Source organism: Podarcis liolepis, assembly GCF_965112155.1.
Source record: "Podarcis liolepis genome assembly, chromosome: 6".
Classification (NCBI taxonomy): domain Eukaryota; kingdom Metazoa; phylum Chordata; class Lepidosauria; order Squamata; family Lacertidae; genus Podarcis; species Podarcis liolepis.
The window spans coordinates 39,769,785-39,797,721 of record NC_139559.1 but is presented as its reverse complement, the minus strand read 5'-3'; the positions used below and the strand labels follow the sequence as shown (position 1 = coordinate 39,797,721).

General features: G+C 41.3%; 1 protein-coding gene across 2 annotated transcripts; it reads right to left on the bottom strand.

Moving 5' to 3' along the window:
- Positions 1 to 231: 231 nt before the first annotated feature.
- On the bottom strand, positions 232 to 26,554 carry PIGR (polymeric immunoglobulin receptor). Of its 2 annotated transcripts, none has more exons than XM_083508892.1 (11): positions 26,351 to 26,554; positions 10,815 to 10,918; positions 9,205 to 9,543; positions 8,425 to 8,754; positions 7,203 to 7,526; positions 4,986 to 5,300; positions 4,088 to 4,223; positions 3,345 to 3,463; positions 2,385 to 2,513; positions 2,174 to 2,229; positions 232 to 1,454 (listed from the first exon to the last, which is right to left on the bottom strand). In XM_083508892.1, the coding sequence occupies exons 2-11, from the start codon at positions 10,870 to 10,872 to the stop codon at positions 1,365 to 1,367; spliced, it is 1,896 nt and encodes a 631-aa protein (XP_083365018.1). In that variant the 5' UTR covers positions 10,873 to 10,918; positions 26,351 to 26,554; the 3' UTR covers positions 232 to 1,364. The 2 variants fall into 2 exon arrangements, with proteins under 2 accessions (XP_083365018.1, XP_083365019.1); XM_083508893.1 differs by lacking the exon at positions 26,351 to 26,554 and adding an exon at positions 13,846 to 13,935.
- Positions 26,555 to 27,937: the final 1,383 nt, after the last annotated feature.

Here is a 27,937-nt window from a genome sequence, read left to right as displayed (position 1 = left end):
GAAAAATGATGAACAAAAGAGTGGTTACCAGATGCTCAACACTTGACTCCAGTTTGCTCTATAAAGTGTGTAACAGAACTATGTTGCATTTGCTATTCAGGGATGTCTCCTTGTTGTAAAATGTGAACACCTCATCCAGTAATGGATACATATATCCAGATCTTGATAACGTGGTTCTCTCTCAAAATCATGAGTTCTCTCTCAAAATCAGCAACAAACTCAACTTCCAAATTCACATTCAGGATATTTTTTATGTCAGAACACACTGCTCAAAAACATTGCATACAAATAACTATAAAGTCACTGATTCCAGATGATTATAGACTACAGAGTCAGGCTCATAAACAAAAAAATAATCTTTTTATGTTTTGCGTTTACTGAATTAATTTTTAAGCGATTATTTTTCTCATTATCCAGAGTCCATCAATGGTAAAATCCAGCTGTTGTTTTCATATACAGATGGACACAACATTTGTATAAAGTTTCCAAATCAATACCTATTAGTTTAAAATGTTTCAGCATTTCACAAATATGATCAGGTACAGAATCATAGTTCCTGCCCCATCCTCCTCATCCCTTTGCTTCTATTCACGATTGCATGATTATGTATCCTAGTTTCATTTCTTTTCTGATTATTGCTTAATTTTGTTTTGTTTTACATTTTCTCAATAAAATTGAATGAAATGAAAATGTGGTGGAGTGGAGAGAGGGTGGGGGGCTTCCACACCATACATTTAAAGCACCATTGTACTATTTGAACAGTCATGAAGACTCATGGGAAATGCAGTTTGTTGAGGGTGCTGGGAAATGCAGCTCTGTAAGGTCAGCACCCATAACAAAATACAGTTTCCATGACTTTTAAAGTGGTATAATAGTGCTTTAAATGTTTCGTGTGGATGTGATGAGAGAAAGGAGATCAATCAGGCACAGATTTGTAGAGGATCAAATTCATCACCAGGCTTCATCCAGAAAATCCAGAGCTACAGCACCTCCAACAGTTGACTGTCCAGCTTGTGCTTGAGGACTTCCAGTGAGGAAAGAGTCCCACCACCCCTCTAGGCAATTGCTTCCATTGTTTAACTGCTCTTACCATCAGTACATTTCTCCTAAATCACAAAACTTTATTAATTTGATTTATATAACTTTGAAATGAAACTATTGACCCTTAAAGGAGTATATGTTGATCAAGAAATATTGTATAGTATGTGGCAAAACTGAGACAATTTGTGGAAATCTTAGTATCTCAGCATAGCTCGCTATTCCCTTATTCTAATCATAGGCTGTTTTTAGTCATTATTGCATAATTGGCTTCCACCAGTCTTCCAAAGCGTTTGCAATCAAACTCTTCAGCCACCTGCAAAGCTCTATTGTTCCTGGTCTCTCCTTGCAGGGGTCTTGTTGCCTTCATTCAGCAGGACTGTGGTATAAGCCATCTCAATTTCCTCCGTGGAGCCCTAAAAGAACAAACAGAAACCCCAGTACTATTTTAACTTGGTCCATGTGACAAAATGGCCGCTTCCTGAAAGAGAACTCCAGTTTGTGAGGCACTCAGAGATATCTTAGATGTCTGCGTCAAGGAAGCAGCTGCTCATGCGTAGGTTTTCATATGATTTGCACCCCTGCATGATCAGTAATGTGGAAGCCCGCATGCACACAGATTCTCACACGCTTCGCTCCTTTAGTGCAGGCATCCATACCAATGTGTGGCCATCCAGGGGTGAAACCAGCAGCATTCCCAGCATTCCCTGGGGCACCCTTTCATGTGCTGCACACATGAAGGCAGCTAGTTTGATCTAACTAGTTTACTGCCTGCAACAGTCTATACCATTTTTCATCCATGATGGTTCACAAAGGGGCTAGCAAACTGAAACGTAAATTTAAACAACAGTTAATCTGAAACTGCCATCAACAGACAACAAAAGAAAAGAAAGTAGACTTTTTTAAAAAAGGAAGAGAAATAACAAATTAAACTAACTGGCTGTTTGTGCATCCTTCTGAAAGGAAGAGAAGGAATGTGACAGTTTAGGGGGGAACTGCCCCCAAAGTCCTTGCTTAATACAATAACATGCAAAGAACACTAGAAGCTTTTAAAATGAGGTGTGTTTTTCCCCCTGCTTCGTAACTGGGATTACCAAGGGACTATTACAGTCCTGTTAATCTAGCTCGCTCTTACCCTCTTTGTCTTCTTTGGTTTACCAGTCTCCTTAGGACTGCCACTGGTTATATTCTCTGTAAAGAATGAGAGATGTTAATGGGCTGAACATGAAAATACTAGAAAGCTCTTCCAAGAATACACAACTTTCTTAAATGAATCACTATATTGCATTGTCTCTCCCCATTAACACCTAGTTGTAGCTAGAGTAAATGTTATACAAGTGCCTTACCATCCACGGTCCCTAATTGGGTCTCATTAGCATCTTCCATGCATACATTGTCCTTTGCTCCATACTGTCTCACATTCTCAAAATCTGTCATGCTGATGTTTGTCCTGTAGCTTCCAACTGAGACCAAATCTGTAGAAAGGAGAGGGGAAATGCAATGCAGTTCTTCAGCCACATAACGTGAACAAAAATCCATAATACTGTGGTAAATTGTGCATATAAATACATATACTGGTGAAAATAATGCATTATATCAGAAAAAATGGTTTGCAAAAAATGTGTACTTTATGTAAAATTGCATATAAAAAACATACATAGTAGGAGAAATTTGCACAAAAATGCTGATGGATTTCCATGAGGACTTTTTTTTTTTAAAGCAAATTGATGTAGAAATGTGGATAACTGAACTTAAGATGGGGGGGGGGGTGAGACGTGGAGAGAAGCCAAAATATTGAGACATATCCACCCATCTCAAATTCTGAAACAAGGTCCTCTTCATTCATTGCAGCTACAAAGAAAGCAAGCATAGGATTTCAGCCAGAGAAAATATTTGTGGGTCTCTCATCAGGCTAACAGGCAGAATTAGTGATTGTGCTGCTGTGCCACCCATGTGAATACTTCATACCAGGACCATTACACTCTTATTCTTAACCGTGATCCAGAAGACAAAAGGACGCCAGTATAGCTTCATAGAGTATATGAGCCTTCAAGTGCATCTGGGCATTCATGGCATGTGAGTTGTTTCTAACAGGAGTTGAGAGACAAAGAGAGATCCCAAGGCAACATGAACCCAAGGAAAACGTTTCTGAAGTTCACCTCGCTAAAGTTCACAATATATTGTTTGGGAAGTGATAATTCAAGTGCTCAAATTATAACAAAATTAAAATTATAACTCAAATTATAACAAAAAGTACATAAATTTACAATTATATTCCACACAGCCTAGAACTTGTATAGATTCACCTGAATGCTTGAAAACCTTGCGCTTCACAACAATACCAATTGCGACAAGAAGCAGAAACACAACTCCAAGAGGGACTAAAGTGGAGACCAGAACTGAGGAATTTTTGGTATCTTCATGGCTGAAAGAGAAGTTGAATTGGCATTGTAGTAACTTTAGAAAGCATAACCAGTGTATACAAATTTTAGGAAACAGATAAAGTTGCCTAAATATTCTGTTGACATGATCAAGCGTTACTTATATTCTTACGATATTTTAAGGACTTCAGGTACATTCCCAGAATCTATTAGTATTAGGAGCAAACTTTACATGCTTATGGTAGCTCCATGAGTTTTTCAACATGGAAGAGCCCCAATCACACAGAAAGGGAGGGAGGTCTAATTTTGAAAGCAAAGGGACATGCAGGTGAGAAATAGAGGACCCTTCGCCTATCCTTCTGCTTCTCATTCCTCAGCTCAAGCCCTTTTCTCCGACAAGGAGAAAAATGTCTGGGGAGAAAAGCTGCAGGGAGGTAGATCACAGGAAGGGGGTGAAAACTGGCTATGCATTCTTCCCCTGTGTGTTCTTTTTGTATTTCAAATTGGACTCTATTTTTACACAAAGGGGAGCAGGCCTGGCCCTCAGCAAGTGCCAACTGTCAGTTTATCTGATTGCTCAAAATGATAAATTCAGTAACAAAATGTGACTTGCTTCTTCTTATACAATGCACTTACACATCATCCTTAAGGCTTTTACAGTCGCTCACCTGTCTACTGGGCTTTCAACTCCAGTTGCCTCCTTAGCTTCATTTAAGGGAAGGCCCCTGCTTCTAGGGTTGACTTCAGGAATTATATCACTGGGTTCTTTGTCGGCACTGGAATCTTCTTTAGGGTTTTGAAACACTATTTAAGCATGTTTGGGAAATTGGTATCAAGCAACATATAAGAAAACAAAAAGCAGAAAAGAAATAAAATAGTCAGTACCTTATGATAATGGTTGTATCTTGGCTTATTGCTTGCACACAGACCCCCTTCATTCCTGCCCTATTATTCACAATAAAACCAAGAAGGCTTTAATTAACTATAGTTTCTCATTTTGTCCAAACAAAAGGTTTGCTATCATAGAAACGGATATTAAACCAGGATATTAAATCAAGTCATGGTTTAACATCCTGGGTGATAGATTCCTGCTTTAGACAAAATGGGAAGCTGTTGTAAACTAACATTAATTATTGGCACAGGAAGGGCAAATGGCTCTGTGCAGAGGCTAAAAGAGCATGCATGCCTCAGTAATCCACAATAATCTGTTGTGTGGAAGTGCCTTTAAATGCTCCTGTGTTTAATTGTTGCCAATCTGTGTTACTTGGAGAATCAAATTATAGAAAAAGTATCTTCTGAATTGTTTAACTGAGTGGTTTAAAAATGAATTATGGCACTCTAGCAAACTAGGAGCATAGCTAAATCATGTCATCCATGAAAGGCAAAGACCCACAAGCATGAATCTGCTCCATAACTTGAGAGTGGACATCTTTAGATGCTCTTGAAGTGCTCGCTAATTATAATGTGTCAAGATTTGGAAGCAACCCATAATAGGCCTGGTAAAATGTGGACAGTACAGGATATGAAACCTACTGTGTTGTCCCTCTGATCAGAACTGAAGCTCACCTTCTTGCACTTCCAGATGCATTGCAGTTGTTTCTGCATAGTGACCTCCACGTCTGACTCCACACCAATACCACCCTTGATCTGTTCGTGACACCTGGTCAAAATTCAGCGACAAAATTCTGTTGGTTGCATCACAGTTAACCACCAAGCCGTTTTCATTTTGGGTGGATAAGACGAGAGGTTCACATCCAGTATTCTTCCACTTGCACCAATACTTCTCATAATCAGCATATTCACATGAGTAAGAGCATGATAGTTTCAGTGGGGCACCGACAACAGCGTTGATCTCATTATCTATTACTAAATTGGGTTTCCCTGTTTCAAAAGCGGGAAAGCATTAGAAGTAAATAGGCAATCAGTAAATCACTTTAAATCAAAGACAGAGAGCCTAATTTTAGCATTATTAAATGAAATAGCTGGTATACAATATATCACATCAAACGCCCCTAACTGGACCAGACCAGACCTTCCTAAGTAGATGAATATGTCATGTGACAAATAGAATGCATGAACTAGGCAATTATAGATAGTATTTGCTGCAGAAAACCCAAGTAGAATGTACTTTGGGTTTTTCCCTTTCAACGGAAAGATAAAGGGCATAGTAGGAATTGAAATGAAACCTCCAACCCTAGGTTTATAGGCCTATGAAGTGGCAGGGCCTGCTGGCTGATTATTAGGCTCAAGGGCAATGTATATGCCATACCTTTAAGGTTCCTTCAAAGCATGCACACTCCCCAAATAGGATCATGGGAATAGGAATTGTAGCTCTATAAAGGGTAAACTACTGTCCCGAGGATTCTGCACAGGGGGAAATGTGTTTTTAATAGGCTTCAAATATATGATGTATAGATATTGGTGGAGCAAGCCGATCGAGCACCTGGGGTGGTGCACATGCCCTGCACCCAGGGGCGGGGCTAGCCGACTGTGGGATGGGGCCAGCCGCCCGCGGGGTGGGGCGAGCTGGGACAGGACGCTCCGTGGGGCCTCCAAGGAGTCTGTCTGCCTCCTCCCACTCAGCCACCCTACAGCTGAGGGGGAGGTGGCGGGCAGACCATTTGGGGCAGCGCAGAGCTCCCAAGAGAGACACGTGGCTAGGGCACGCTGCAGGCCCTGCGGTGAGTGCTGCCCAGCATTTTTTAACACCCCCCCTTAGTAGTGACACCCAGGGCGGCCCACCCCCACCGCACCCCCCTTCCTCTGCCCCTGTGTGTAGACAGCCTATTTTAGCTTCTTAAGAAATTAGCAGATGGAATTAACAAGCTATCTAGTGGAATGGCTGCACTGGGTACACATTTCCTGTAAAAGAAAGATGTGGAAGAGGAGTACAACAATGGCAGTTCTGGACAAGCAGTTATCAGAGCAGTCCTATCTCTTCAAGGAGGTAAACAGCAACAATAAAACCAGGAAGTAGAGTTAGTGATTAAATTTCAAAATTGGATAGCATATCCTTGCTTTATTTTCTTTAGCAGAATCCGCAAAGAATTGCTATTATGAATGTACCCTAATAAGGATGTGTAGACAGCCAGATCCGGAAACAAGTTTGTCTGAAACTATTTGCAGTGATTCTAAACAACTGACTATTATCTAGCAGGAGTAAATCTCTTTCAGCCCCATTCATCTCAATGTTAGAATTAAGTTGGTCTCTCTTACTAAAATTAATGGGAATTAAATTAGACATTTAATATGCACTTTTTCTTAGTGTAAACAACCATTGTGAGAATAATCCGACAAGGATCAAGACCCCAGTGGGTTGGGAAGGGCAGTCTAACCCATCCCACCCACTGCAATTTATCCATCTACCCACCTCCCACACTCTATGTAGGATTTCCACTGCAAGAAAGTTCCCATTATCACTAATGCAAATGGGGGAGGGGTGTTTTCACTGGGGTCTCAGGGAAGAAGTTACATTCTTCTTCCCAAACCCTACCTATCATTGAACCAATCCTGCTCTCTCCCCAAGTGAATATTGCCCCTTTTTTACAACCAAAAACAAGACTGGATGTTTTATGCGATAATGCATTTCATGTCATATCCAGCTTGCTCCTGTCTGGATTATTCTCATTATCTGCAACAAAGCCCCTTTGAAAAACAAGTATAATATTTAGGACTGATTCTATTTGATCCTGCTGTGCTGTATCAGCTTAGGCTCTGCAACACTGAACAAAAGAGGCATATAGTTCTGCTGAGAAGCACATTAGAAGAAACATGGTCTTTTACCTTCTACAATCTTCAGCTCTGTTGCTGACCTTCTTTCCTCTTTTCCATCTACTACACACCAGTAGAACCCTGCATCCTTCTCATTCAGTTGGTTCAACAGGATGGTGAATGTTCCATTACTTGGGTTATCATGCATCACTATTCTTCCCTCATAGGAATCCATCACATACCCAAAGTCATTTATTAATGGAAGGCACCTGTTTTTTTCTAACTTGCACCACTGTTTGCGTGTATAATTCTCTTTTGGATCATAATGGCATTCAACAGACACTGATCCACCTTGGACTCCTCTTGCTACAAGTTGTCCTTTGGGCACCAAAGTCCCTGGAGAAAGAGAAGGCATGAAATTATATCGCAGCTGTTGTTGTTAATTTCATTTCCATACCCCTTTAAGGGGAGGAAATCTTCAAGCAGTTTACATTAAAATATTAGATAAAACAATATAGAATAAAACATTATGGAATAAAGTCAAGTGTACATTCAAAGTAATACCATTAACGGGAAACTGAAATATTATCTTAAAGATTTCAAAATAAAAAATTACAAAACTGGTCAACTACAGAAGCCACGTTTAACAACATTTAGCATACTAATAACACCATGCTCCAAATCCCCACATGATAGCTCCGAATGGTTTCATAGAGATGTTGTAATATAGTAGACAGAATGGACCCTTGTGGGATCCCACAGCCCAAAAGCCATGCAGCCAAGAAACATTCTCCTAGTACTGTACTACTACTGCAGATAGGAGTAGAACCACTGTAATACAATTCTTACTTCCTTGAGTTGCTCCAGATGAACTCCATAGACAGTGGTATCAGAAGCCACGGAGATGTCAAGGAAACCAACAGGATCACATTTCCCACTGTTTCAGTGCTGAAACTGAGTTTGAAACTGGACTGGAATGTATCTAAATAATCTGCTTCTTCCAGACATACCCGTAGCTAGCTGGCAACTACCTTCTCAATCACCTTGCCCAGTAAAGGAATATTAGAGACTGGATCGTAGTTTTCTAAAACCTCTGGATCCAGAGAGGACCTCTTCAAGAGGGGCCTCCTTCAAGACAGTGGGCATAACGTCCTCCCACAGTGAGCCATTGTCCACTCCCTAGAGCCATCCAGTCAATTCCCTCCTACTAGATTTTATCAGACATGATAGGCAAGGATTAAGAGGGCACATTGTTTGCATTTAGGACTGCAAAAACTCCCAGCCCATTACCCACCTTCATAGACATGTATATCCAGTTCCTTGGATTCTCCCCCTGCCCCATAGATCCCAGCTCCACAGAGATATGACCCTGAATCTTTCTTCTTTAACTGGGTCATAAAGATACTGAATGATCCAGGAGTCCCGAGAAAGGTCAGCAAAACTCTTCCTTCGTAGGCTGGGTCAATTTTTCCATACGAGTCAATAACAGTGTAGCAATCATTCTTTGACATCTTGCACAGGTACTTCCGAGCACTTGCATATTGCGCACCCAAGTCACAGTTCATAGTCACTGATCCATGCTGCTCAACATAAATGAGTTGAGCTTCATCCGGAACTGTTGAATCTATAGTAAGGAGACATAGCTTTACCAATTCTCCATCTTCCATTCTACAATCTCATGTTGTTCTTCACTGCACTCTGTATTGCGCCATGGTTCTACATCTTATGACTTCCTAGATTTCTTCCATTAGCTCCCCCCCAAAAAAGTAATTAAACAGTTGGATACTTCAAAGACTTTCTCCCTCCCCATCTACAACTGTTCATGTCAAGAAGTGACACAATTACCACTATGTCCCCCCCCCTTCCCACTCACTTGCATTTCCATCCACAGCTCATATGTATTCAGAATTTGTTTGTCCCAGAATAAAACAATAAAACAATAAGATTATTTAGTTACGCAAAGGATGAATCAGGAAAAAGTGGAAACTAAAAATCTCATCTTCCAATAAGCCATAGATGGTTGGATATTTGTAGCCTGCTTCTGACAGAAAATAAAGTAGCATTATATATTTACCTTCGGAAACATCCAGCTTCACTCTGAAAGACAGTCCATTGTCATTTAGTGAAACACCACATTTGTACATCCCCATGTCTCCTCTTCTAAGCTCTGATATTAATATAGTGAATATGCCATTCTCTGGAAAGTCTGTTATTAAGGCTCTGCCTTTGAACTCTCTGGAGACATAGCCATTGCTAGAAATGATGGTTGAACATTGCCGTGTTGATTCCTTGCACCAGTACTTCCTGCTGTGTCTATTCACACTAGTGGGAGGGTAAAAGCATTTCACAGTCACTGAGCCTCCAAGCAACCCAGTCACCTGCCGCGGTCCAAATATGGGACTTGAAGTTAACACTGAAAAGGGAAACAAACAGTGCCCATCACTAGCTGCCACGGCATCACTAAAATAAAAACTGAAATTATGGAGAGTGTCAACTACAAGCCTTAAATAAGATTGAGCCCCTGCCATATGCAGATTGTGTGATCTGCTGACCAATGAAACTTAAATCCCATTCTGCCCTGCCCCTGACACCTTATATGTTGCATATCTGTAGCTTCTCCCCAAACAGGTTGAGGATCCTGCGTTTTTGTAAGTAATAATAAATGACGTAAGCATACTAAAAACTGTTTTAATGCTATATTGGTGTGTCCCAAATGCTTGGGAAAGCAAGCATGTCATACCCGCCAACATTTTTCCGATGAAAATAGGGACATCCTAAGGAAAAGCAGGGCATTCTGGGATCAAATCAGAAACTGGGATGGCTTCTGTAAATCCAGGACTGTCCCTGGAAAATAGGGACCCTTGGAAGGTCTGAAATGTCTTTGTCTGGTGCTGAAATTGGTGCCATGCAGGCCTTCGTAGAGAGAGCCTTCCATAAACAGGGAGCCACTACAGAGAAGACTCTCCTCACTATCCTCCAGACCTTTCTGAGAGGTGGCATGCACAGAAGGGTCTATGATCTCAGGATCTCTGCAGATTTCTATGAGGGAAAGCAGCCCTTTAGGGAAAGTGGTTAAATTGAATGCTAGGGGTATAATCCCATTTATACAAATTTCTTATTTTGGATTTGATTAAACACCTTGCATTCTAAAAGTTCTTGCAACATTACAGGTTTGTTGTGTTGCAAACAGAAAGGACAGCTGGACAGTATCAAATGCCTTTACAGCACCTCACTTTCATCTATATAATAACCATCTATAAAGCCTGTCTCTGCTTTTTAGGCTGAGCAACATATTACTGAGGAAGGCCACTTCTTCGCAGTTTACACTTTAGAAACATCAACATATGATTAGAAAAGCCAGGGCATCACCCAAGTTATCAGATTTTTTAAAAAAATAAGCAGAATTAATTTTAGTACCATCTGGACCAAACACTAAAATATACAGGTACATATCCCAATCAAAGTTAGGCATATTTACGTTCTATGAATTTAAATCACTCCATTAAGATTCATGGGACTTATATGTACTGGGATTTGCAAGATCATTCCTTAAGTACTGTATTTGTTTCTTCATAAGTGCCTGTTGGTTCAACTATATCAAGGGGTACAAATGTTTTGGGCTACTGCCCTATGAAGATGTATAAATTGTGTTCTTAATATCCTGGTGGTTGGTTAAATACTCACGGCTTGCAGATTCAGCTTGGACAAAGGCCAACAAAAAGATGAAGGCCAGGACGGCCATTTTACTCAAGGGTCCTAAACCTGAGATCCCAGGTTTCTCATACAAACTGAAATTCAAAAAGAAACGATTACATCTGTAAATAGGCAACATCTAAGATAGGGAGTGTGTGTGTGTGTGTGTGTGTGTGTGTGTGTGTTAAACAGGCTTCAATAGTACATCAACTAAATAATCCTGCATAGAATCTTAAGTTAAAACATAAAAAATAAGAATCATTAGCAATGTTCAGCCTGGCATTGTGAATATTGCTTGATCCGGGTAATGAATTTGAGATAATTTCCCCATAACATTGTGTTATTTAGCTAAGAGAAACTGTGAGCTCGAAGAAACATCCTCAAAATTCATTGCATACAGTAATATTTATACTAATTGACTAAGCAGTTCATTTATTAAAAGTTAGAGAGGTTGAAAGTTGTAAATAACTTTTAGAAGTTCAAAGGATTTATGAACTACATAGATTTGACTGTGTGATGAAATTCTAAAATGATGCACTGGAGGGCAGTCACAATGTACAGATGTGTCTGGCAACATACACCAAAGATCAGAAAACACTCTCGCCACTGTTTTAATAGGACCTAATCTATTTCTATTAAAATCTATGGCTGTTTTGCTATTGATTCCAGTAGGATGTGTGGAGAGAACCCCTAGGCAAGGAGGGATTGCTATATCTCAGTATATTTAGAGGCCCCATTATCATCTTCGTCAACATCAAAACTTTTCTAGGGGACAATGTTCTTGCTTACATATGTCATCAGAACAGAAGCAATGCTCACATCATGCTATGGAGCGGCAGTTTTATGGGTGGTCTGCCCACTGTTTGCTGGGTCACCTCTCCAAGCCTTATCTCTATACCCTTTTGTCCCTTCAAGTCTTTGCTCTTTGTTTGCTCTATTCAAACTCTCATGATTCGAAACTGCATTTCAAGTAAACATATATAAAAGTCAGGAAGCATTATATAGTTATAGTGCCATCAGACTTCTAGCAGCTGTTCATAATAAGAAAAACAAGAGACTGAGCTCATTCACACAACATGCTAAGCCAAACCTGGGCTTAGGGAGACTGTGTGAATGTGCAGGCTCCCAAAGAGGAGCTCACTTTGCTTTCCCCCACCTCCCATCCCCTTCTCTGCCATGTCACACTGAGCTAAGCCATGTTCTGGCTTAGTATGTCATCCAAACTGGGACTTGAAATTAAGCTCTTTCATCCCCTGTCTTGAGCTGTAGCCTTGGCCCAGTTCAAGAAAACACTGTAAAGCCAAAACTTGGTTTAGCATAGTGCAGCAGCAAAAAAAGAGCAAAGTGTGTGCAAGTTCCACTCCACTGTTTCATAGAATCATAGAATCATAGAGTTGGAAGAGACCACAAGGGCCATCGAGTCCAACCCCCTGCCAAGCAGGAAAGTTTGTCCTGGTGTGTTGTGCAAAGTGGGTTACTAGGTTCTAGTATGTATAACTGAGCTAGAAAGGGATGCTTCCAGCCTGATGCTGTTGAATGCCAGGGTCTTGCAGAGCTAAGCCAAAGCCGATGATTTTATTTCATTGGGCTTTAAAAAAATATAATAATGCTTGTTCCTAACTGGCGTTATGAAGAGGATTTATCAATGCTTTAAAAAGTGTGTTGTTAATTATTTATTTCGTTGTTATTTTCACGCCACACCTTCCTTTCCAAAAGGGAGCACAAGGCAGATAGCACAATGTCAAAGAACACATTAAAAGCATTCACCAGCCCCCCCCCCCAGCAATAAAACAGCAACAGGCAATACCTCCCAAACTCAAATCATAGCTGAATAACTAGGTGCATTTTCAAAGTGAGGAGACAGCCTGATTTCACCCAGGAGGAAGTTCCATAGGTGCAGTGCTGCCCTGGCGCTCCTTCAAGCACTTGAGATCCAAGTTGCTCAGGAACTACTGACCTACATCATCTCCATTTTGTCAGGATTAGGAACATAAGAAGCTGCCTTACATTGAGTTCATGTATTGTCTACATTGCCTGGCAGCAGCTCTCCAGAGATACAGTAAATAGTCCTCCCAGCCCCACCTGGAGATGCTGAAGATTGAACCTGGGACCTTCTGCAAACAAGGAAAATGTTCTATTACTGTGCTACGACCCTTCCCCAAATTCAGCTTCAGATTATTGGCCATCATCCCGTCCAACATCACTCCTGATGCAGATGGTGTAAAGACTGGAAATTGAGAAGACAACATTCAAAATCTCATGATGTTGAAGTTTTTGGAGCCTCCAAACTTAGCAGCTCTGTCATCTGTTGATAGAGATTTCTGAACAGAATTAAGTTGCATGTTCCATCTTGAGTCACCTTCAGTGTTTGCTTCCTTACATCCCCTGCCATTCTATCCTGTTCCACTCGAGCAGAGGATTGTGATGGTGGAAATTGTTGTGTGTGAATGTGTGTGTGTGTGGCAGCAGCGTTTAACCAGTACTGCTCTCTTAGCTCTCATTCACTCACAATATTCCTGCAGAGTTTTTCTAACACACAGTGTTTGTTCAAAATTTCTAATGCCTACATTTAGTAGAGCTTACAAGCAAGGCAGCTTGCAGAACAGCATTCTGTCCTGTCTCTATCTTCTTGCCCATCACATTGTCTTAAATTTTCTGCAAATATTTAATCAGAAATAAAAAGGGCTGAACAACATAGGGACACACAGCCAAGGCAGTCTAAATAGAAACTGGTTAATCAAGTAGATATGATAAAGTTTGGCAACGGACTGAACCAAAACATGGGACCCAGTTCCCTTTTTCAAAAGGTTCCAACTTTTGATTGCTAGAAATCTGAATCAATTCCAAATTAGACCCCAATTTGGGAACAATCCCTCCAGTAGGCATTTGCTGTCTCTACCTTCTACCTTTCAGGGATCAGAGCAAAAGGGTGATGATTTCTTCCACCACATCCAATTTTAATAGGGTGATACATACATTTACAAACACAGTACTCTCCCAAAGACTGGTCTTTGCCACCTACCTCTCGCTTCCCTAAATAGTGTTTCTGGCACTCGCCTTGCTGCCCTGTTATGTGCTGACTTAAAAAGAAAGAAGGCTACATGTTGGGCAACTCAAGAGCTGCCAAAAACCACTCCTTAAAATCCTGAGAGTTTACATTCTAAGTTTACAGCTGATCTGACCTTTACACCTCTTCTCCTTTAGTCAGAAACACAAAGGTTAGAGGGCAGTGTTTGCCTTGAATTTTCTCCTTTGCCCCAGGGGCAAGATGAGAGCTAATGATCTTCAGTTAGGGGGAGGTAGATTTTGGTTGAACATGAGGAGAATCTTATTGATGGTAAGAGGTGTTTGACAATGGAATCTATTACCTACAGAGCTGGCTGGCTCTTCCTCGCTAGAGCTTATCAAGCACAGAATGGACAGCAATTCATGGGATCATCATGGAATCCTCACCAGCATTTTAGGGGCTGAATGACACCCTTTCAGCAGTGGTGGTGTTGCTGCTCTCTGAAATAAGGATGAGGTGAGGTGGCCACGAAGTCGGGAAAGTTCTGGGTAGATGGCAGCAGCTTTCCACAGGCATGAAGCTGCCATCAACTCAAGAGTTCCCCCAACCTGCACTCCCCCCGCCATCCTAGCAAATGTAACACTGCCATTAGGAAAGTATGCCATTGGGAGAGTATGACTGCAGTCTTCATGTAGCTCTGAATGTTCTGCATCAAGCAGTGGTTTGGACTAGCTGTTCTGCAAGATCCCTTCCACCTCTATAATTCCTCCATAGCTACTGGGTCCTATGCGAGTCCTTGGCACCTTCAGAAATAAGACTTACCTGGCATTATATATAATGGCCTTGGGTAGGTGGGTGGGTTCATGCAGCCCTTCTACTGCTGCGCAATGTATGCATTTAGGAGCAAAATCAGTGGCAACACCAAAGGCTCAGAAGGCTAAGGGTATGGGTATCAGCTGTTTTTCTTGGAACCTGTACCTGAACACATCACTTCATTCCAAGTCTTGACCCCAATTCCAGTTCAACTTCATGTTCAGTTTGCAAGTAAGTTAGTTCTTGTAAGGTACTAACCCTCCTGCAAAGTCTCCCATCATGGAATGTACATCCAAAATCTTTGCTTTTTCCTCTTCCTCCCACTATAAGGCTTTTAATAAACCAAGAAAACCCACTAATTTCTGCCTGTCCCTCCTTTCCCTCTGAGCAGACATGTACAGGATTGCACTGCAAGTGTTTCACACTGAATTTGAGGCATAGCCTGAGGAAGCCTGAAGCTTCGCTCTGGTCTATTTCCTCAAGGCTTGAAAACAATTGCATGGGAAGAGGCATAGGCTGTGTTTGTGTGAGTGCAATTGTGCAGGGGCGCACAGGTAGTCATGGCAGCCAAGTCACCTTACCAGCCAGGAAGGGGTGTTTTGCAGCATTCATGCAGGCAGAGACTATAGCGAATGCCAAGTAAGCAGTGTGCAAATAGCCTGAAGAATTTATTCTCTGGGCATCAGGTGATGGACTTTGTTATAAGGGGTAATTCCCAGCAGTGAAAATATTTTATTTCCTCCTTTGCATAAAAGATGCCTTGTTGTTCTTTCTTCCTCTTGCTGTGGTGTTGCTCAATGGCTACTTGTCTTAGGCTATTTATTAACTCCTGGACAATGAAAAAAATGCCCTTTCAGATTCTGAGCCTCCGTCTTCTGTAACACTTCCCAGCTAGAGGCTGGTATAAAATCAACAAGATGGTCTTGGCTTCAGAATATTTTAAACCAAGGTCCTCTTGTTCTTTGGAAGCTTGAAATATTTTCTCAGTTGATTAAATAGGTTTTCTCACAAAAGCCCTCTTACTTGAACATATCATTCTCCAGCTCCTGCATAATATGCAAAGGTAAGCAGGATCTGGTATGGTTTCTAATTGGATTGGGAATTCCCTCATTGTCCCTCATTGGATTGAGATTCCCACATTGCAGGGAATTGGAATAGGGGGCACTTCCAACTCTACAATTTTATGATTCTATGATGCTATATCCAATTACTTCTTGGCCCTCATTGCTACAGAGGGATTTCTTCAGATACACCATTCTCATTAGTCCATCTTGCCTCAAGGTCCTCTCCCCTCTGCCCTTGTCCTCAAGCCTCATCCTCCCACACCCACCATTCCCTTGGTTTCCGGTTTCCATCATCAGTGTTGGCTCCAGATTGGGGCATGTGTGGGCTTGTGCAAGATGCTTCAATGGCACCTTATATCTGAGTGGGCCTGCCTCCTTGTCACTGTCGCCACTGCCCTTTTGCTCATCCTCCCATTCAGCACCAGAAGCAGAGGCAAGTGGAGGCTGTTGCTCCTTCTTAATCTTCTTGCTGTCTGCATGGTTGGAGAGGACAGGCAACAAAAGAGGAAAAGGAAGAGCAAGACCAGGGAGCTCTGGGAATCAGCAGTGAGGGCCCTAATGTAGGCATTGGCAGGTACCAGACATTGCCAACCCCTGATGCTGGTCCCAACCTAGAGGTTATGTCAGGTTTTAGTCCTGATCAAACCAACAATGTTCCTTTTCCTCACAAAAATTGAACTGCAGTCATTGGTGACTTGGTTCTCTGAGTAGCTGTACTGTTCAGAATTATCTGCACTGTCACACTAGCCCAGACAATCAGTGCAGAGGGACATCAGTCTAAATCACTGAAATGTGAATAAAATTGGGTTATTTACTGAAGGGAAATGAAGTTGTTTTCTTTAACGTACAGAAATGTTTGTGTCACAATGCTTATGCAGAATGCTGTCCAGCATACCATGGTAAACTGAAAAGGCAACGAAATTTAATAAAAGTAATTTGCTTGGCCATGAGGTTTACCAGTAAATGCGAGAATTCTCAGAAACTTTTCATTGATATCCTAAATTTTAAGACTTATCAGTAAAAGTAAACTTCCATTGATTTAAATTTTGGTGTATCTCATACCAAACATTTTATTAAAGGTACCTATCTCAACAAACATTTGTTTCTGCAAGGGAATAAGAAATATACACTAAAAATCAACATAAGTGTGTTGAGTCATTATCACACACATGTAGGCAGTGCTTTTTTTCTTTAAAAAATATGTTTAGGGGTACTCTCATTTCCCTACTCATATTGAAATACTGAGCCTCAATGAGGCCAAACGTAGATTCACAAAATGTTTAGGGGTATGCGTACCCCCAGAAAGAAAAGCACTGCATGTAGGAATAAAAATAGCAGAATATGGTCATTTTGTAATTCTGCCTTAAATTTCTAGGACTTGGGATTGCAAAGAATGGTTTATTGTGACAGGACTTCAAACATCAAAAGAAAAATATAAATCAAAGTAACACAAGATCCATCATCATTTCTGGCAGCAGGAAAAAATGAGGCTGCCAGTACAAACAAAATTTGACTAGCAGATTTAAATCACTGGTGCATATCAGGAAGCGGGAAGTTGTGGTACAATCTTTATCCTGAACAGACAGACAGCTATATTTGCATTTCTCTTCTCTCACAGATTGACTGCATAGTGGTTTAGAGTATTTTTAAAACACTTATTACTGTCACTTCATTAGTGACTCATTTCCTTCAAAGGGGGAGTCTAAGTCATAGTAAACGTATCAACAATTATTAATTTTATATAAATTTTTGTATTATATACTATCTAATCTATCTATCTATTTCTGTGAGGGTGCTGTGAACTATGATTTGCTGGAGATCTTAGAACAGAGCTTTCCAGACCTTTAATGTTGGTGACACACTTTTTAGATATGCACCATTTCGCGACACAGAAATTCAGTTTGACTAGCAAACCGGAGCTTAAACTAACCCCTTTCCAGCTCCGGGAGGAGTGCAGGGAGCATTTGCACAACACACCTACGCACTGCAGCTGACACACTAACATGCCATGACACACAGTTTGGAAAGCTCTGTCTTAGAGTAATCCCACACCACGATGCGTGCTTTATTATAGAAGATAGCATCATCTTATCCAGGGGTTGGCAACCTGCAGCCCATGGGCCACAAGAGGGGTCATTTAAATGGCCCATGAGCCACCCCTGAACCAAGCCGCCTGCTTGGTGAGTCCCCATGCACTGCGCTAAATCGGTCTGCACAGATGCCGGAAATCGAAGACGCAATCAGGCCCACGAAGCAATCTCCGCGGGAGTGAACCGGCCCAGGCGAGGTAAACCTTGCTGACCCTTGATCTTATCAGTCCCAACTATATATGAAGAATAGAGTCTAGTCTTGCCCTCCTCGTTTGCTGTGGAAATCTAGCGTGTGGGTCAAAGAAATAGCATCACTCCTGGGACAAACATTCTAGAACATTCTTGTTTAATGCCCATAAGAGTGCTTATGATCAGTCAGAATATGTCCTTTTATGCTTTGTTTGCCTTGGGCAAGATTGAAGTTGCTCCCCCCCCCCCCCCCCCGTTCCCTTTGCCAGGGACTCTGTAATCGAAAGAGCTGACTGCCACTTCCTGGTAGAATGTGTGTTTTATTGAAAGGGTTTCTGTGCTGCCTTGTAGAGAAAAGCCCTCTTCAGGCAGCTTGTGCAAAGGGGATAAAACGGATGCAATGTAAGTTCAGCAAAATATCATCAAAGTTTAAAAGATTAGTTCAAATATTTTTTTAAAAAACATCCCTTTCTCATCATTTAAACAGCTAATATGATTGTCTTTGCAGGTGGATAGCTCAGTTGGTTAGAACATGATGCTGATATCACAAAAGTTGCAGGTTTGATCCCCATACAGGACAGCTGCATATCAGACCAGGGCCCTTTCCAAGTCTACATTTCTATGATCTCAACAGGGACTGTGAAGTACATCTTAAGGCAAGGATCAGTTGATACAGGGGCAACCAGTCCCTAAGATAACCTGGAGTTATCTAGTGTCACAACTGTATATTGCCCTTTACAACACATTCAAAATGTTTTATTTGCAGCTGTATAGCTGAGTCTGAGATTCACTAATGCTTGGATAACTGTGGTAAGGTCTGATTGCTCTAGATAGGGCCATAGAATCAAAGAATCATAGAGTTGGAAGAGACCACAAGGGCCATCGAGTCCAACCCCCTGCCAAGCAGGAAACACCATCAGAGCACTCCTGACATATGGTTGTCAAGCCTCTGCTTAAAGACCTCCAAAGTAGGAGACTCCACCACACTCCTTGGCAGCAAATTCCACTGTCAAAAAGCTCTTACTGTCAGGAAGTTCTTCCTAATGTTTAGGTGGAATCTTCTTTCTTGTAGTTTGGATCCATTGCTCCGTGTCCGCTTCTCTGGAGCAGCAGAAAACAACCTTTCTCCCTCCTCTATGTGACATCCTTTTATATATTTGAACATGGCTATCATATCACCCCTTAACCTCCTCTTCTCCATGGCTGGTAGAAAGCATTCCTGACTGCTGCTTCTACCTGAAATTCCCAAGAATCCAGGAACACACCCAAGCCACAGTCTCAGGAACATTGGTGTGTAGGTGGGGGTGTAACTTTTATAATTTGCACCTTGAAAGTCAGCCAAAATTTGCCTCTCGTAATTTACATTCACATATGCAATGTTTTGAGAAAATCACTTATGGTCCTGTGTCCTAAATTGTTTAAAGACCTAGTGAGGTTCCTGGATTAGATTCTCAGACTTATGTTTGATTCTAAGACTCTATGTAAACTGTCCTTCTCCTGGTATGTAGCTGTGCTAAAGCCACATTTAGGGAATGCAATCTCCATGTTTGCTGTGGTGACAAAGGTTGCAGTCGTCTTCACACTTCTGATGTGTCATGTGTATGTATGTCTCTCTCTATATATATTATTTATACATACATATATACCCTGCCCATCTGGCTGGGTTTCCCCAGCCACTCTGGGCAGCTCACATTGAAACAGACTAAAACATAAAACATTAAAAACTTCTTGATACAGGGCTGCCTTCAGATGTCTTTTAAAAGTCAGATAGTTATTTATTTCCTTGATATCTGAAAGGAGGATGTTCCACAGGGAGGCCGCCACTACCAAGAAGGCCCTCTGCCTGGTTCCCTGTAACTTCATTTCTTGCAGTGAGGGAACCAGCAGAAGACCCTCAAAAGAGGACCTCAGGGCTGACCGATAGGGGTGGAGATGTTCCTTCAGATATGTATGTATGTATATTGTTATAGATGGAGGGACCCCTTAAACCCTAGAAATTATTAAATGCTAGGATTTTGATTATTTGGAATGTGAAGGGAGAAATATAAGCTGCAGAGGAATTCCTGGGCTAGCCTGTGCAAAGCAACCTGGCTAAGCTAGGGCCATTAAGGAACAATAGAGGGTGATTGGCATTGAAGAGAACTATTCTTCCCCCATTCCCTGAGGTGCAAGCAGACGGGGTATGGAAGGTTGCCATGGTAACTGTGTGTCTGAGGTGACAGGAAAAGAGAAGTTTTGAGCAAGGGTTGTTGGGAGGAGGAAGGAGGAAGAAGGATCCATCTTTAGCAGGCTGACTGCAGAGCTGGCTGGGAGAGATGCCTTGGACAAGCCCCTCTTGAAAGGACCATGCTGTAAGATCTGGACTCTCTCCATGCAGACTGAAGGTGTAAATAGGTGAATAAATCATATTTCTTAAAGCTATGACAGTCTCCATGGTGTCTCAATTCTCCAAAGGACCACAGAACCTGGGTGAGTCCCAGGAACCCCATAGGCTCTTGCCACTGCTCGGCGGGGAAAGGGGGAAACACTCAACTTTTGTAACAATATACAGTGGTACCTCAGGTTAAGTACTTAATTTGTTCCGGAGGTCCGTTCTTAACCTGAAACAGTTCTTAACCTGGAGCACTACTTTAGCTAATGGGGCCTCCTGCTGCCACCACGACGCCGGAGCCTGATTTCTGTTCTTATCCTGAAGCAAAGTTCTTAACCTGAAGCACTATTTGTGTAACCTGAAGCGTGTGTAACCTGAAGCTTATGTAACCCAAGGTACCACTGTATATGTTTGTACTAGAAGTCAGGAAAGAGATAAGGTAACATTCTTTACCACAACCACCTTATGGCTATTTCCTATCTTTTCCACTGTGGGTTGCAAAATAATAATAATCATAACAATCATCATCAACCTGATACCAGAACTATAACAGTTTGTTGATTATTGAAACCCAGCTGCAAAGATCAAAATCCAGCACTAAACCCAGACCTGTATTATATGGTGATTCACCCATTACGGCCACCACATGGAAGGGCTTCCATCAGCCTTTCCATGGCAGTTCTTAATCACTGCCTCCACTATACCCTAACCATTCACAGCCGGAGCTAAGCAGTTTCTATAATCTCTTATTTCCTGGCACACAATTAGTTAATATTCACCAGGCGGTTTAGGGGGAAATGAAATACAAACATCATCCGGCTATTATTTTATTGATTTATTGATTTAATATGCTGTAAACCGTTTTGAGATTTTTATTAAAAATATAAAGCAGTATAGAAATTTTAAAAAATACAAAGTCACCAAAAAAATACAAAAAGTCTTGACTATAAAAAAAGAAGCAGTGAATCACAATTAACAAAAGCATAGGAGAAAATAATTGTTTTGACCGGGCAACCACCTTCACTCTGAACAATATGACCTCACAATGGGGAATTGCTTGGAAGATGGCCCTGATTTCTGTTATTGAAACTGACTGTGAAAATGGATAATTTCAAAAGGCTTGGCTGTTGCAAAATTAAACCCCTGTAAGATACGCTTTAGAACAAAGGTGGACCAAAGGCCATTGCTAATTCATTACTGAAAGTATCACAGACTAATAAAGTAGAAAGTTACAAAGTACTTCTCATTTACAGTCGTGACCCTGAGAATCTGGGCTGATCATAAAGCCTTCTAAAAACAGATTCAGATTTTTTAAACACCTTATCTTTAAAAAAAATGAAACAACTACAGTATTTACTCGAATCTAATGCACCATCGAATCTAATGCACACCTCAATTTTCAGAACCTTGAAACCAAAAAAAGTATTTGCTGGTGAAATGTGCCATTGAATCTAATGTGCACCTTAATTTTCGCCACGTAGTTTGGCCAAAAAAGGTAAGCATTAGAATTGAGTAAATACGGTAAATAAGTTATTCCACAAAATTGAAGATTAATTAATCAATTAATTATGGTTCCATTGCCAATCTTATAATCAAACTAAATATCTCAAGAGTTCATCAAGCACAAACCCAATACGTTCCTAAGATTTAAAATCCATGTACCATCCCTTATGAAACTACAGTTCATTTGATCTCTGTCAAAATTGTCCTGGCTGTTAAGGATATCCATTCTACCCCAGATGAGTTATTCTGATAATGTGTTTGATCAAGGGAAAATACAGAGAAAACCTGAATTTCATAGGAGTGAAGCAATACAGCTAACTATCCTTTTCAAAGTTGTTTAGGTACACTGTATAAGCTGACCTGGAATCAAAATTGAAATTCTAAGTTTATGGGAAGCTTTGTGAATTATGCAAGCAGCAAGCATTACTGAATATGCTTAAACTCTCCACACTTCTCCCTTGTGAAAGGGAAACTCACGCATCTCCTCTGCATGCGTGGGGAATGCATAACTTCCTGTTCACATGTTGTTCACATGTTATCCACAAGCACACATTTCCAGTTTTAGTATTTCTGCAAAGTCACCCAGTTTTCTACTTCTTATTTGCACTATTATCTACCTCTGTATATACATATAAGATTAATAGTGTCAAATTGAAGTAATGTGAAAGATATTGTTAACATATAACCAAATGCCAATTACATGTACACCTGAACGTGCTTCACTGTATATATATAACTAGCACATTGAGCTATATCTGTTAAATCTTCATTTGATAACAGTAGCTTTAATCATATTATGAAATGGTTATTCTGCAAAATTCTGATGCATATGAAGTGTTTAAAAAGAAATCAAGTTGGCCCATACCATTGTGAGCCTTTTTTATATGCACATGTGCTGGTAAGAGACTAACTGTTCAAATGCTGGTTAGCTAGGTGCACTCAGTTACTGTTGTTAGAAAGTTAAAATTGGAGTGTGGAGCTGGGATGAAAAACTTGCCATTTCCCTAACCCTCCCTTCTTTTTCTTCAGAATTTGAGCATTGTGGGGAATGAAGTGGCCCACAGCCAGGCTTGAGATTGGAAAACTAATGTTAGGCAATGTACCACAATATACCACTTTAAAACAGTCACGGCTTCCACAAAAGAATTCTGGGAGCTGTAGCTTCTTAAGTGTGCTGGGTGCTGTTAGAAGTCCCCTTTTCCCCTCCCAGAGCTATACTTGACAGAGTGGTTTGACAGTTAATTCCTCTTTTCAGGGATTGTAGCTCTAGGAGGGGAGAAATGGGATTTCTGTATGCTGTCCTCACTGCTGAACTCTACACTTTCCAGTGGCGTAGCGTGGGGGGTGCAGGGGGGCCGGCCGCACCGGGCACAACACTTGGGGGTTAGGGTTAGGGGGTGCAAATCCACGGGTTAGGGGGCACAAATCCACGGGTTAGGGGGCGCAAATCCACGGGTTAGGGGGCGCAAATTACTTGCCTTGCCCCGGGTGCTGACAACCCACGCTACACCACTGACACTTTCCACAGTTATGTCTGCATAGAATTTATACACATACAACTCATAGGGCCCTCATTCCATGCAGATCCAAACCTACAATTGCATGTATGTAGACTCAATAGCTTCCAAATAAAAATGCCTGCTGCTCATATTCTGCCCCTCCTCGTGTGTGCCCAATAAACACAGATTGAAGGTCTGAAAAGGGCTAACGTAAATGCTGCCGCTCACCAGACCTCCATTTGCTTGCATAACTACTACTTACCAGGAGGCAGATGGGGAGGGTTGAGGAGGTGGAGAGATTGGCATGGTGTAGGCACACTAGCAGAAATGAATCCCATGATCTTGAGATTAAGTGTCTCATGCTCCACCAACTGAACTATCTCCATTCAGGAAGTATATTGCATTTATTGGATGCAAGTGCCATAAAGCTTTGCAAAAATGAACTAAAAATCTCAAGTCGCAAACCAGACTCATTACCACTTTTTAGAATAATCATAAGGTGCCCTCCGCTCATCACTTGCATACAGTCATGGTTTTTGTTTCTGAATCATGATAGGAGTCAAAAGTGAGCACAGAATTGCTTAAGAGTTATGAAGAAAAATAATACAGTGACCATCATACAATGGGCTTTGTTCTTGAGTTAATAATACAGCTGCAATGACCTACTTATGGGCAAGTCATCTGATTGAAGAACTAATGTAGAAGAATTGGAAGTGTGCTTGAAAGCTTTTAAGGTAGAAGTGAAGTTAATTTCACAAGAAAAGGAATAAAGATGATTCAGAGAACTGCACACCTGCACCTTAACTTCACTTCTATCTTGAGACCTTTCTTAGGCCTTAAAAAGAAACATTAATGAAAAATAAAATATGGTTTATAAAGGGGGACAGACCTTATGAACGCTCCTTTATAATAGTCTCATTTATTTGTATCTAATTTTATATATGTGTTAGGTACGATTTAAGCTGGGTGGTGAATGTACGCAGGTGAATGTGCACAATGGCTGGTTATTATGCACATTAACCACTCAAATTACATTTTTAAAAACCTAGTGCACAAACATTAAAACACTGATTGCCTTCTGTCACACCCTAAGATGTAAAAGGAAGTAGTTCAAACTTTAGAAGAGAGGAGAAAACTAGGAATGCTTCCACAGGAAAACATATCTTCTCTCCTTGTTCTGAGATGTAACACCCTGCCTTCCCCAAGGACCTGCCAACACCTCATTCCAAACTTCTGTAAAAGTAAATCTGGAGGCAGATTAATTTGACATCCCACTTTTTAAATATATAAATATATGGTTTGGGGGCAAAAAGAACTGCAGCAGACCTAGTCTATTTATAGGTTAGGCAAAGTTAGTAATACACTATACCTTCCAGATATTGTCCCCAAAGCACTAAAACTCAACTTGTCAGGGCAGCTCTCTGAATGAAATTTGTGGACCTCAATTGCAATCCAGTGATAGGAAAGTTTCCCCCTTCTTCTGTCAGGACATCAGTTCTGCCATACATTACTACAGCATGTTGGGGAAATTGTGTCTAACAAAAACTCCTTTATGATGACTTGGTGGGTAGGTTTACCTTATGCTAAGGGATTAAATGATTCACTTGTTTTGGGTCCAGTTGATTCCCCCCCCCTCCAAGTTACATTGGCTGTCAGTAAAGCATGAGACACTTAATCCCAGGGTCATGGGTCAAGCCCCAAGTGGGGCAAAATATTCTTGCAGTGCAGGGGGTGGATTCTATGATTCTATGACTGTGGCCCTGATCTATGTTTTGACTTGACTTACTGAATGGTGCACCTTCAGCCAAGCACCTTTCTGCAACACACTGATATTCTGCTTGTGGCCATTATCATTCAGATTAGATAGATGCACATGATCTTGCTTCACTACAAAGAGGAGAACCAGATGCTCCTTTGGTTGCTTATCTCACCCAGAGTTGTTACTGAATTTCAATTTGAGCAACATTTTGAGGTGAATTTGAAGATTCCTGAAATGGCAAAGTATCTCAGAAATTTCCAGGGTAGCAAAAATAATGTTGATGACTAGTGCAAGTCCTCAGGCGAATTTCGCACATCCTTAAACTGTCGTTGAACTCCATCTATGGCAGAATTTGAGGTGAATTTGGAAGTACCTACTGAGCAAGGGAATGAATTTCTGATGGATTCCAAAGGCACTGTAGTGCTCCGCAGGGCTTTCACCCCAAGACAGCCCATCGCATCAGCCTTGTGTTGGGTGAGATGGTACATAGGGACTTTGTGTAAGTGGGCAGCTCCTACGAGCAGCACAAACCTGATTGGTTTGATGTGCAGGTGCTTTTGTGCCTTGTGCCTCATCCTGGTAGCTCTACCAGCTACTCTTTAGGAATAATGCCTGCATAATGCAGCCTCATGCAATGCCTGCTCCCTTCCTGCTACAATCACCAACTGGTGTTCTAAGCGGGAGACTTTGGGGCAACAGCAGAGCCCCCTTCAAGTGTCACTCAGTGGCAGCTTCTGAGAGGTGTTTTCGGCCCCTTCACACACACAATGCCAAAATAATTAACAAAAAATGGATCCATATGGTTTCCATAAATATCTCTATCTACCAAACAAGGCCTCCATTCTTTAGTACCCATTTAAAAATATACAGCTAGCCTGAATTTATAAGCAGGCTATCAAGGGGACTTACCACAGGTAAACATGGTTCAGACTCATCAAAGTGTTTATATAAAATGTGTCTGCTGCCTAGTGATTAAAATAGCCTCCACATAAATTGATAAATTGCATGATTTGGAATGACTCCTGAACAAAATGTTCAAAGTAACTGTAGTAAGCATCTCTGGAGCAGTCCTAAATTTCCTTGGTACCTCTACAGATTGACCCTCTAAATATGAAGGCTAATGTCTCAGAGCCTGGAAATCAACATTTTCATTTTTAAAATTCGTTGTTGTTGTTACAAATGCAGCAATATAATTTCACACTTCTAGAGAATAGTAAAGAAGCATTACTCACATTCTGGATTAGTTGTGCAGAGCAGACCACTGGTGCAAAAAGCGCCTTTTCTCTTCTGTTCTATCCTCCTACTATGTCAAAAATCTGACCCTTGAGTCACTTCACTCTTTATGGTTGTTTGTCCCTGGGCTTCCTAAGTACAGCTGGCACAACACTGGATTTGACAAAAGTGAAAGTGTCATAAGACCTCCTCTTAACTCCAGGCCTGTACTTCCATCCACCTGTTGAAACTTCTTAAAGGAATATCATCCCACAAATGTACCATGCCAGTGATTCCCAATTGATGGTCTGTGGACCCCCTGGGGTCCAGAAAACCTACCCAGGGGATCTATGACACCATTCATGTAACAAAAACTACCACAGAGATATCAAAAATTTCAAAAATAGGGAGTCTGTGACTTGGCCTTTGAAAAACGGGGGGTCAGCCATATGTAGCTAATTGAGAACCAGTGTTCAATCATTGTTTATGACACACTCTATGTTTTGGAAGCGTATGTGTTTTGGAGGCTGCGCAATTTTAATGTTCAAAGAGTGTACTAATGATTACATTTATTGAGGCACGCAAGTGCACTAGTAAATACCCTTCATCAGTATACAGATGATACTCAGCTCTACCTCTTGTTTAAACCAGAACCAGTGAGGGCGGTGAATGTCCTGTATCTGGAAGAGGTTGGAGGTTGAATTCTGACAAGACAGAAGTACTTTTTCCCTGGGCCAGTGTGGTGTAGTGGTTAAGAGCGGTAGACTCGTAATCTGGGGAACCGGGTTCGCGTCTCCGCTCCTCCACATGCAGCTGCTGGGTGACCTTGGGCTCGTCACACTTCTCTGAAGTCTCTCATCCCCACTCACCTCACAGAGTGTTTGTTGTGGGGGAGGAAGGGAAAGGAGATTGTTAGCTTCGGGTAGTGATAAAGCGGGATATCAAATCCAAACTCCTCCTCATCCTCCTCTAGGAGACAGGGGACAGGCAAATGTGGGGGACTCCCTGGTCCTGAATGGGGTAAATTTGTTCCTAAAGGACCAGGGGCACAGCCTGGGGGCCAATTACAACACCAAATGCTATGTGGAATGTGATTATATAGCTCAGTCAGTAAAGCATCTCAGGGTTGTGGCCCTTGTGGTCTCTTCCAACTCTTCAGTGCTGTGATTCTATTATACAACTGTCATGCGCAAATATTGGACAGTGGCACCATAAATAAGGACTTCTCATGACATTCTGCACATTTTTAACAGTTTGATTGTTTGGTTTAGCAAATTATTTGAGAGTCCAAATGCTCTTTCCTTGATTTTAAAAAAGTTAAACACAAGCAATGTTTCCCCTTTCTCCTACAAACATCAATTCCTTTGCGTTGAGATGGGCAGGTGGAGGTGGCCAGGCGAAGTATAACTTTTCCAAGTTCTGGTAAGGATCATTATAAAATGATATTTCCCGTGTTTCCTCATTTGGTAATGCTCTGACCCAGTTTAGATAAATAACACGCAGTTCAGAGTGTACCCTTCCATGACTGCATTACGGAACTTCTCCTTTCTCTTTTCTCAAGAAGGCAAGTAAGGAAACATCCAGAGGGTTCGTCTGAAGTGTTTCAA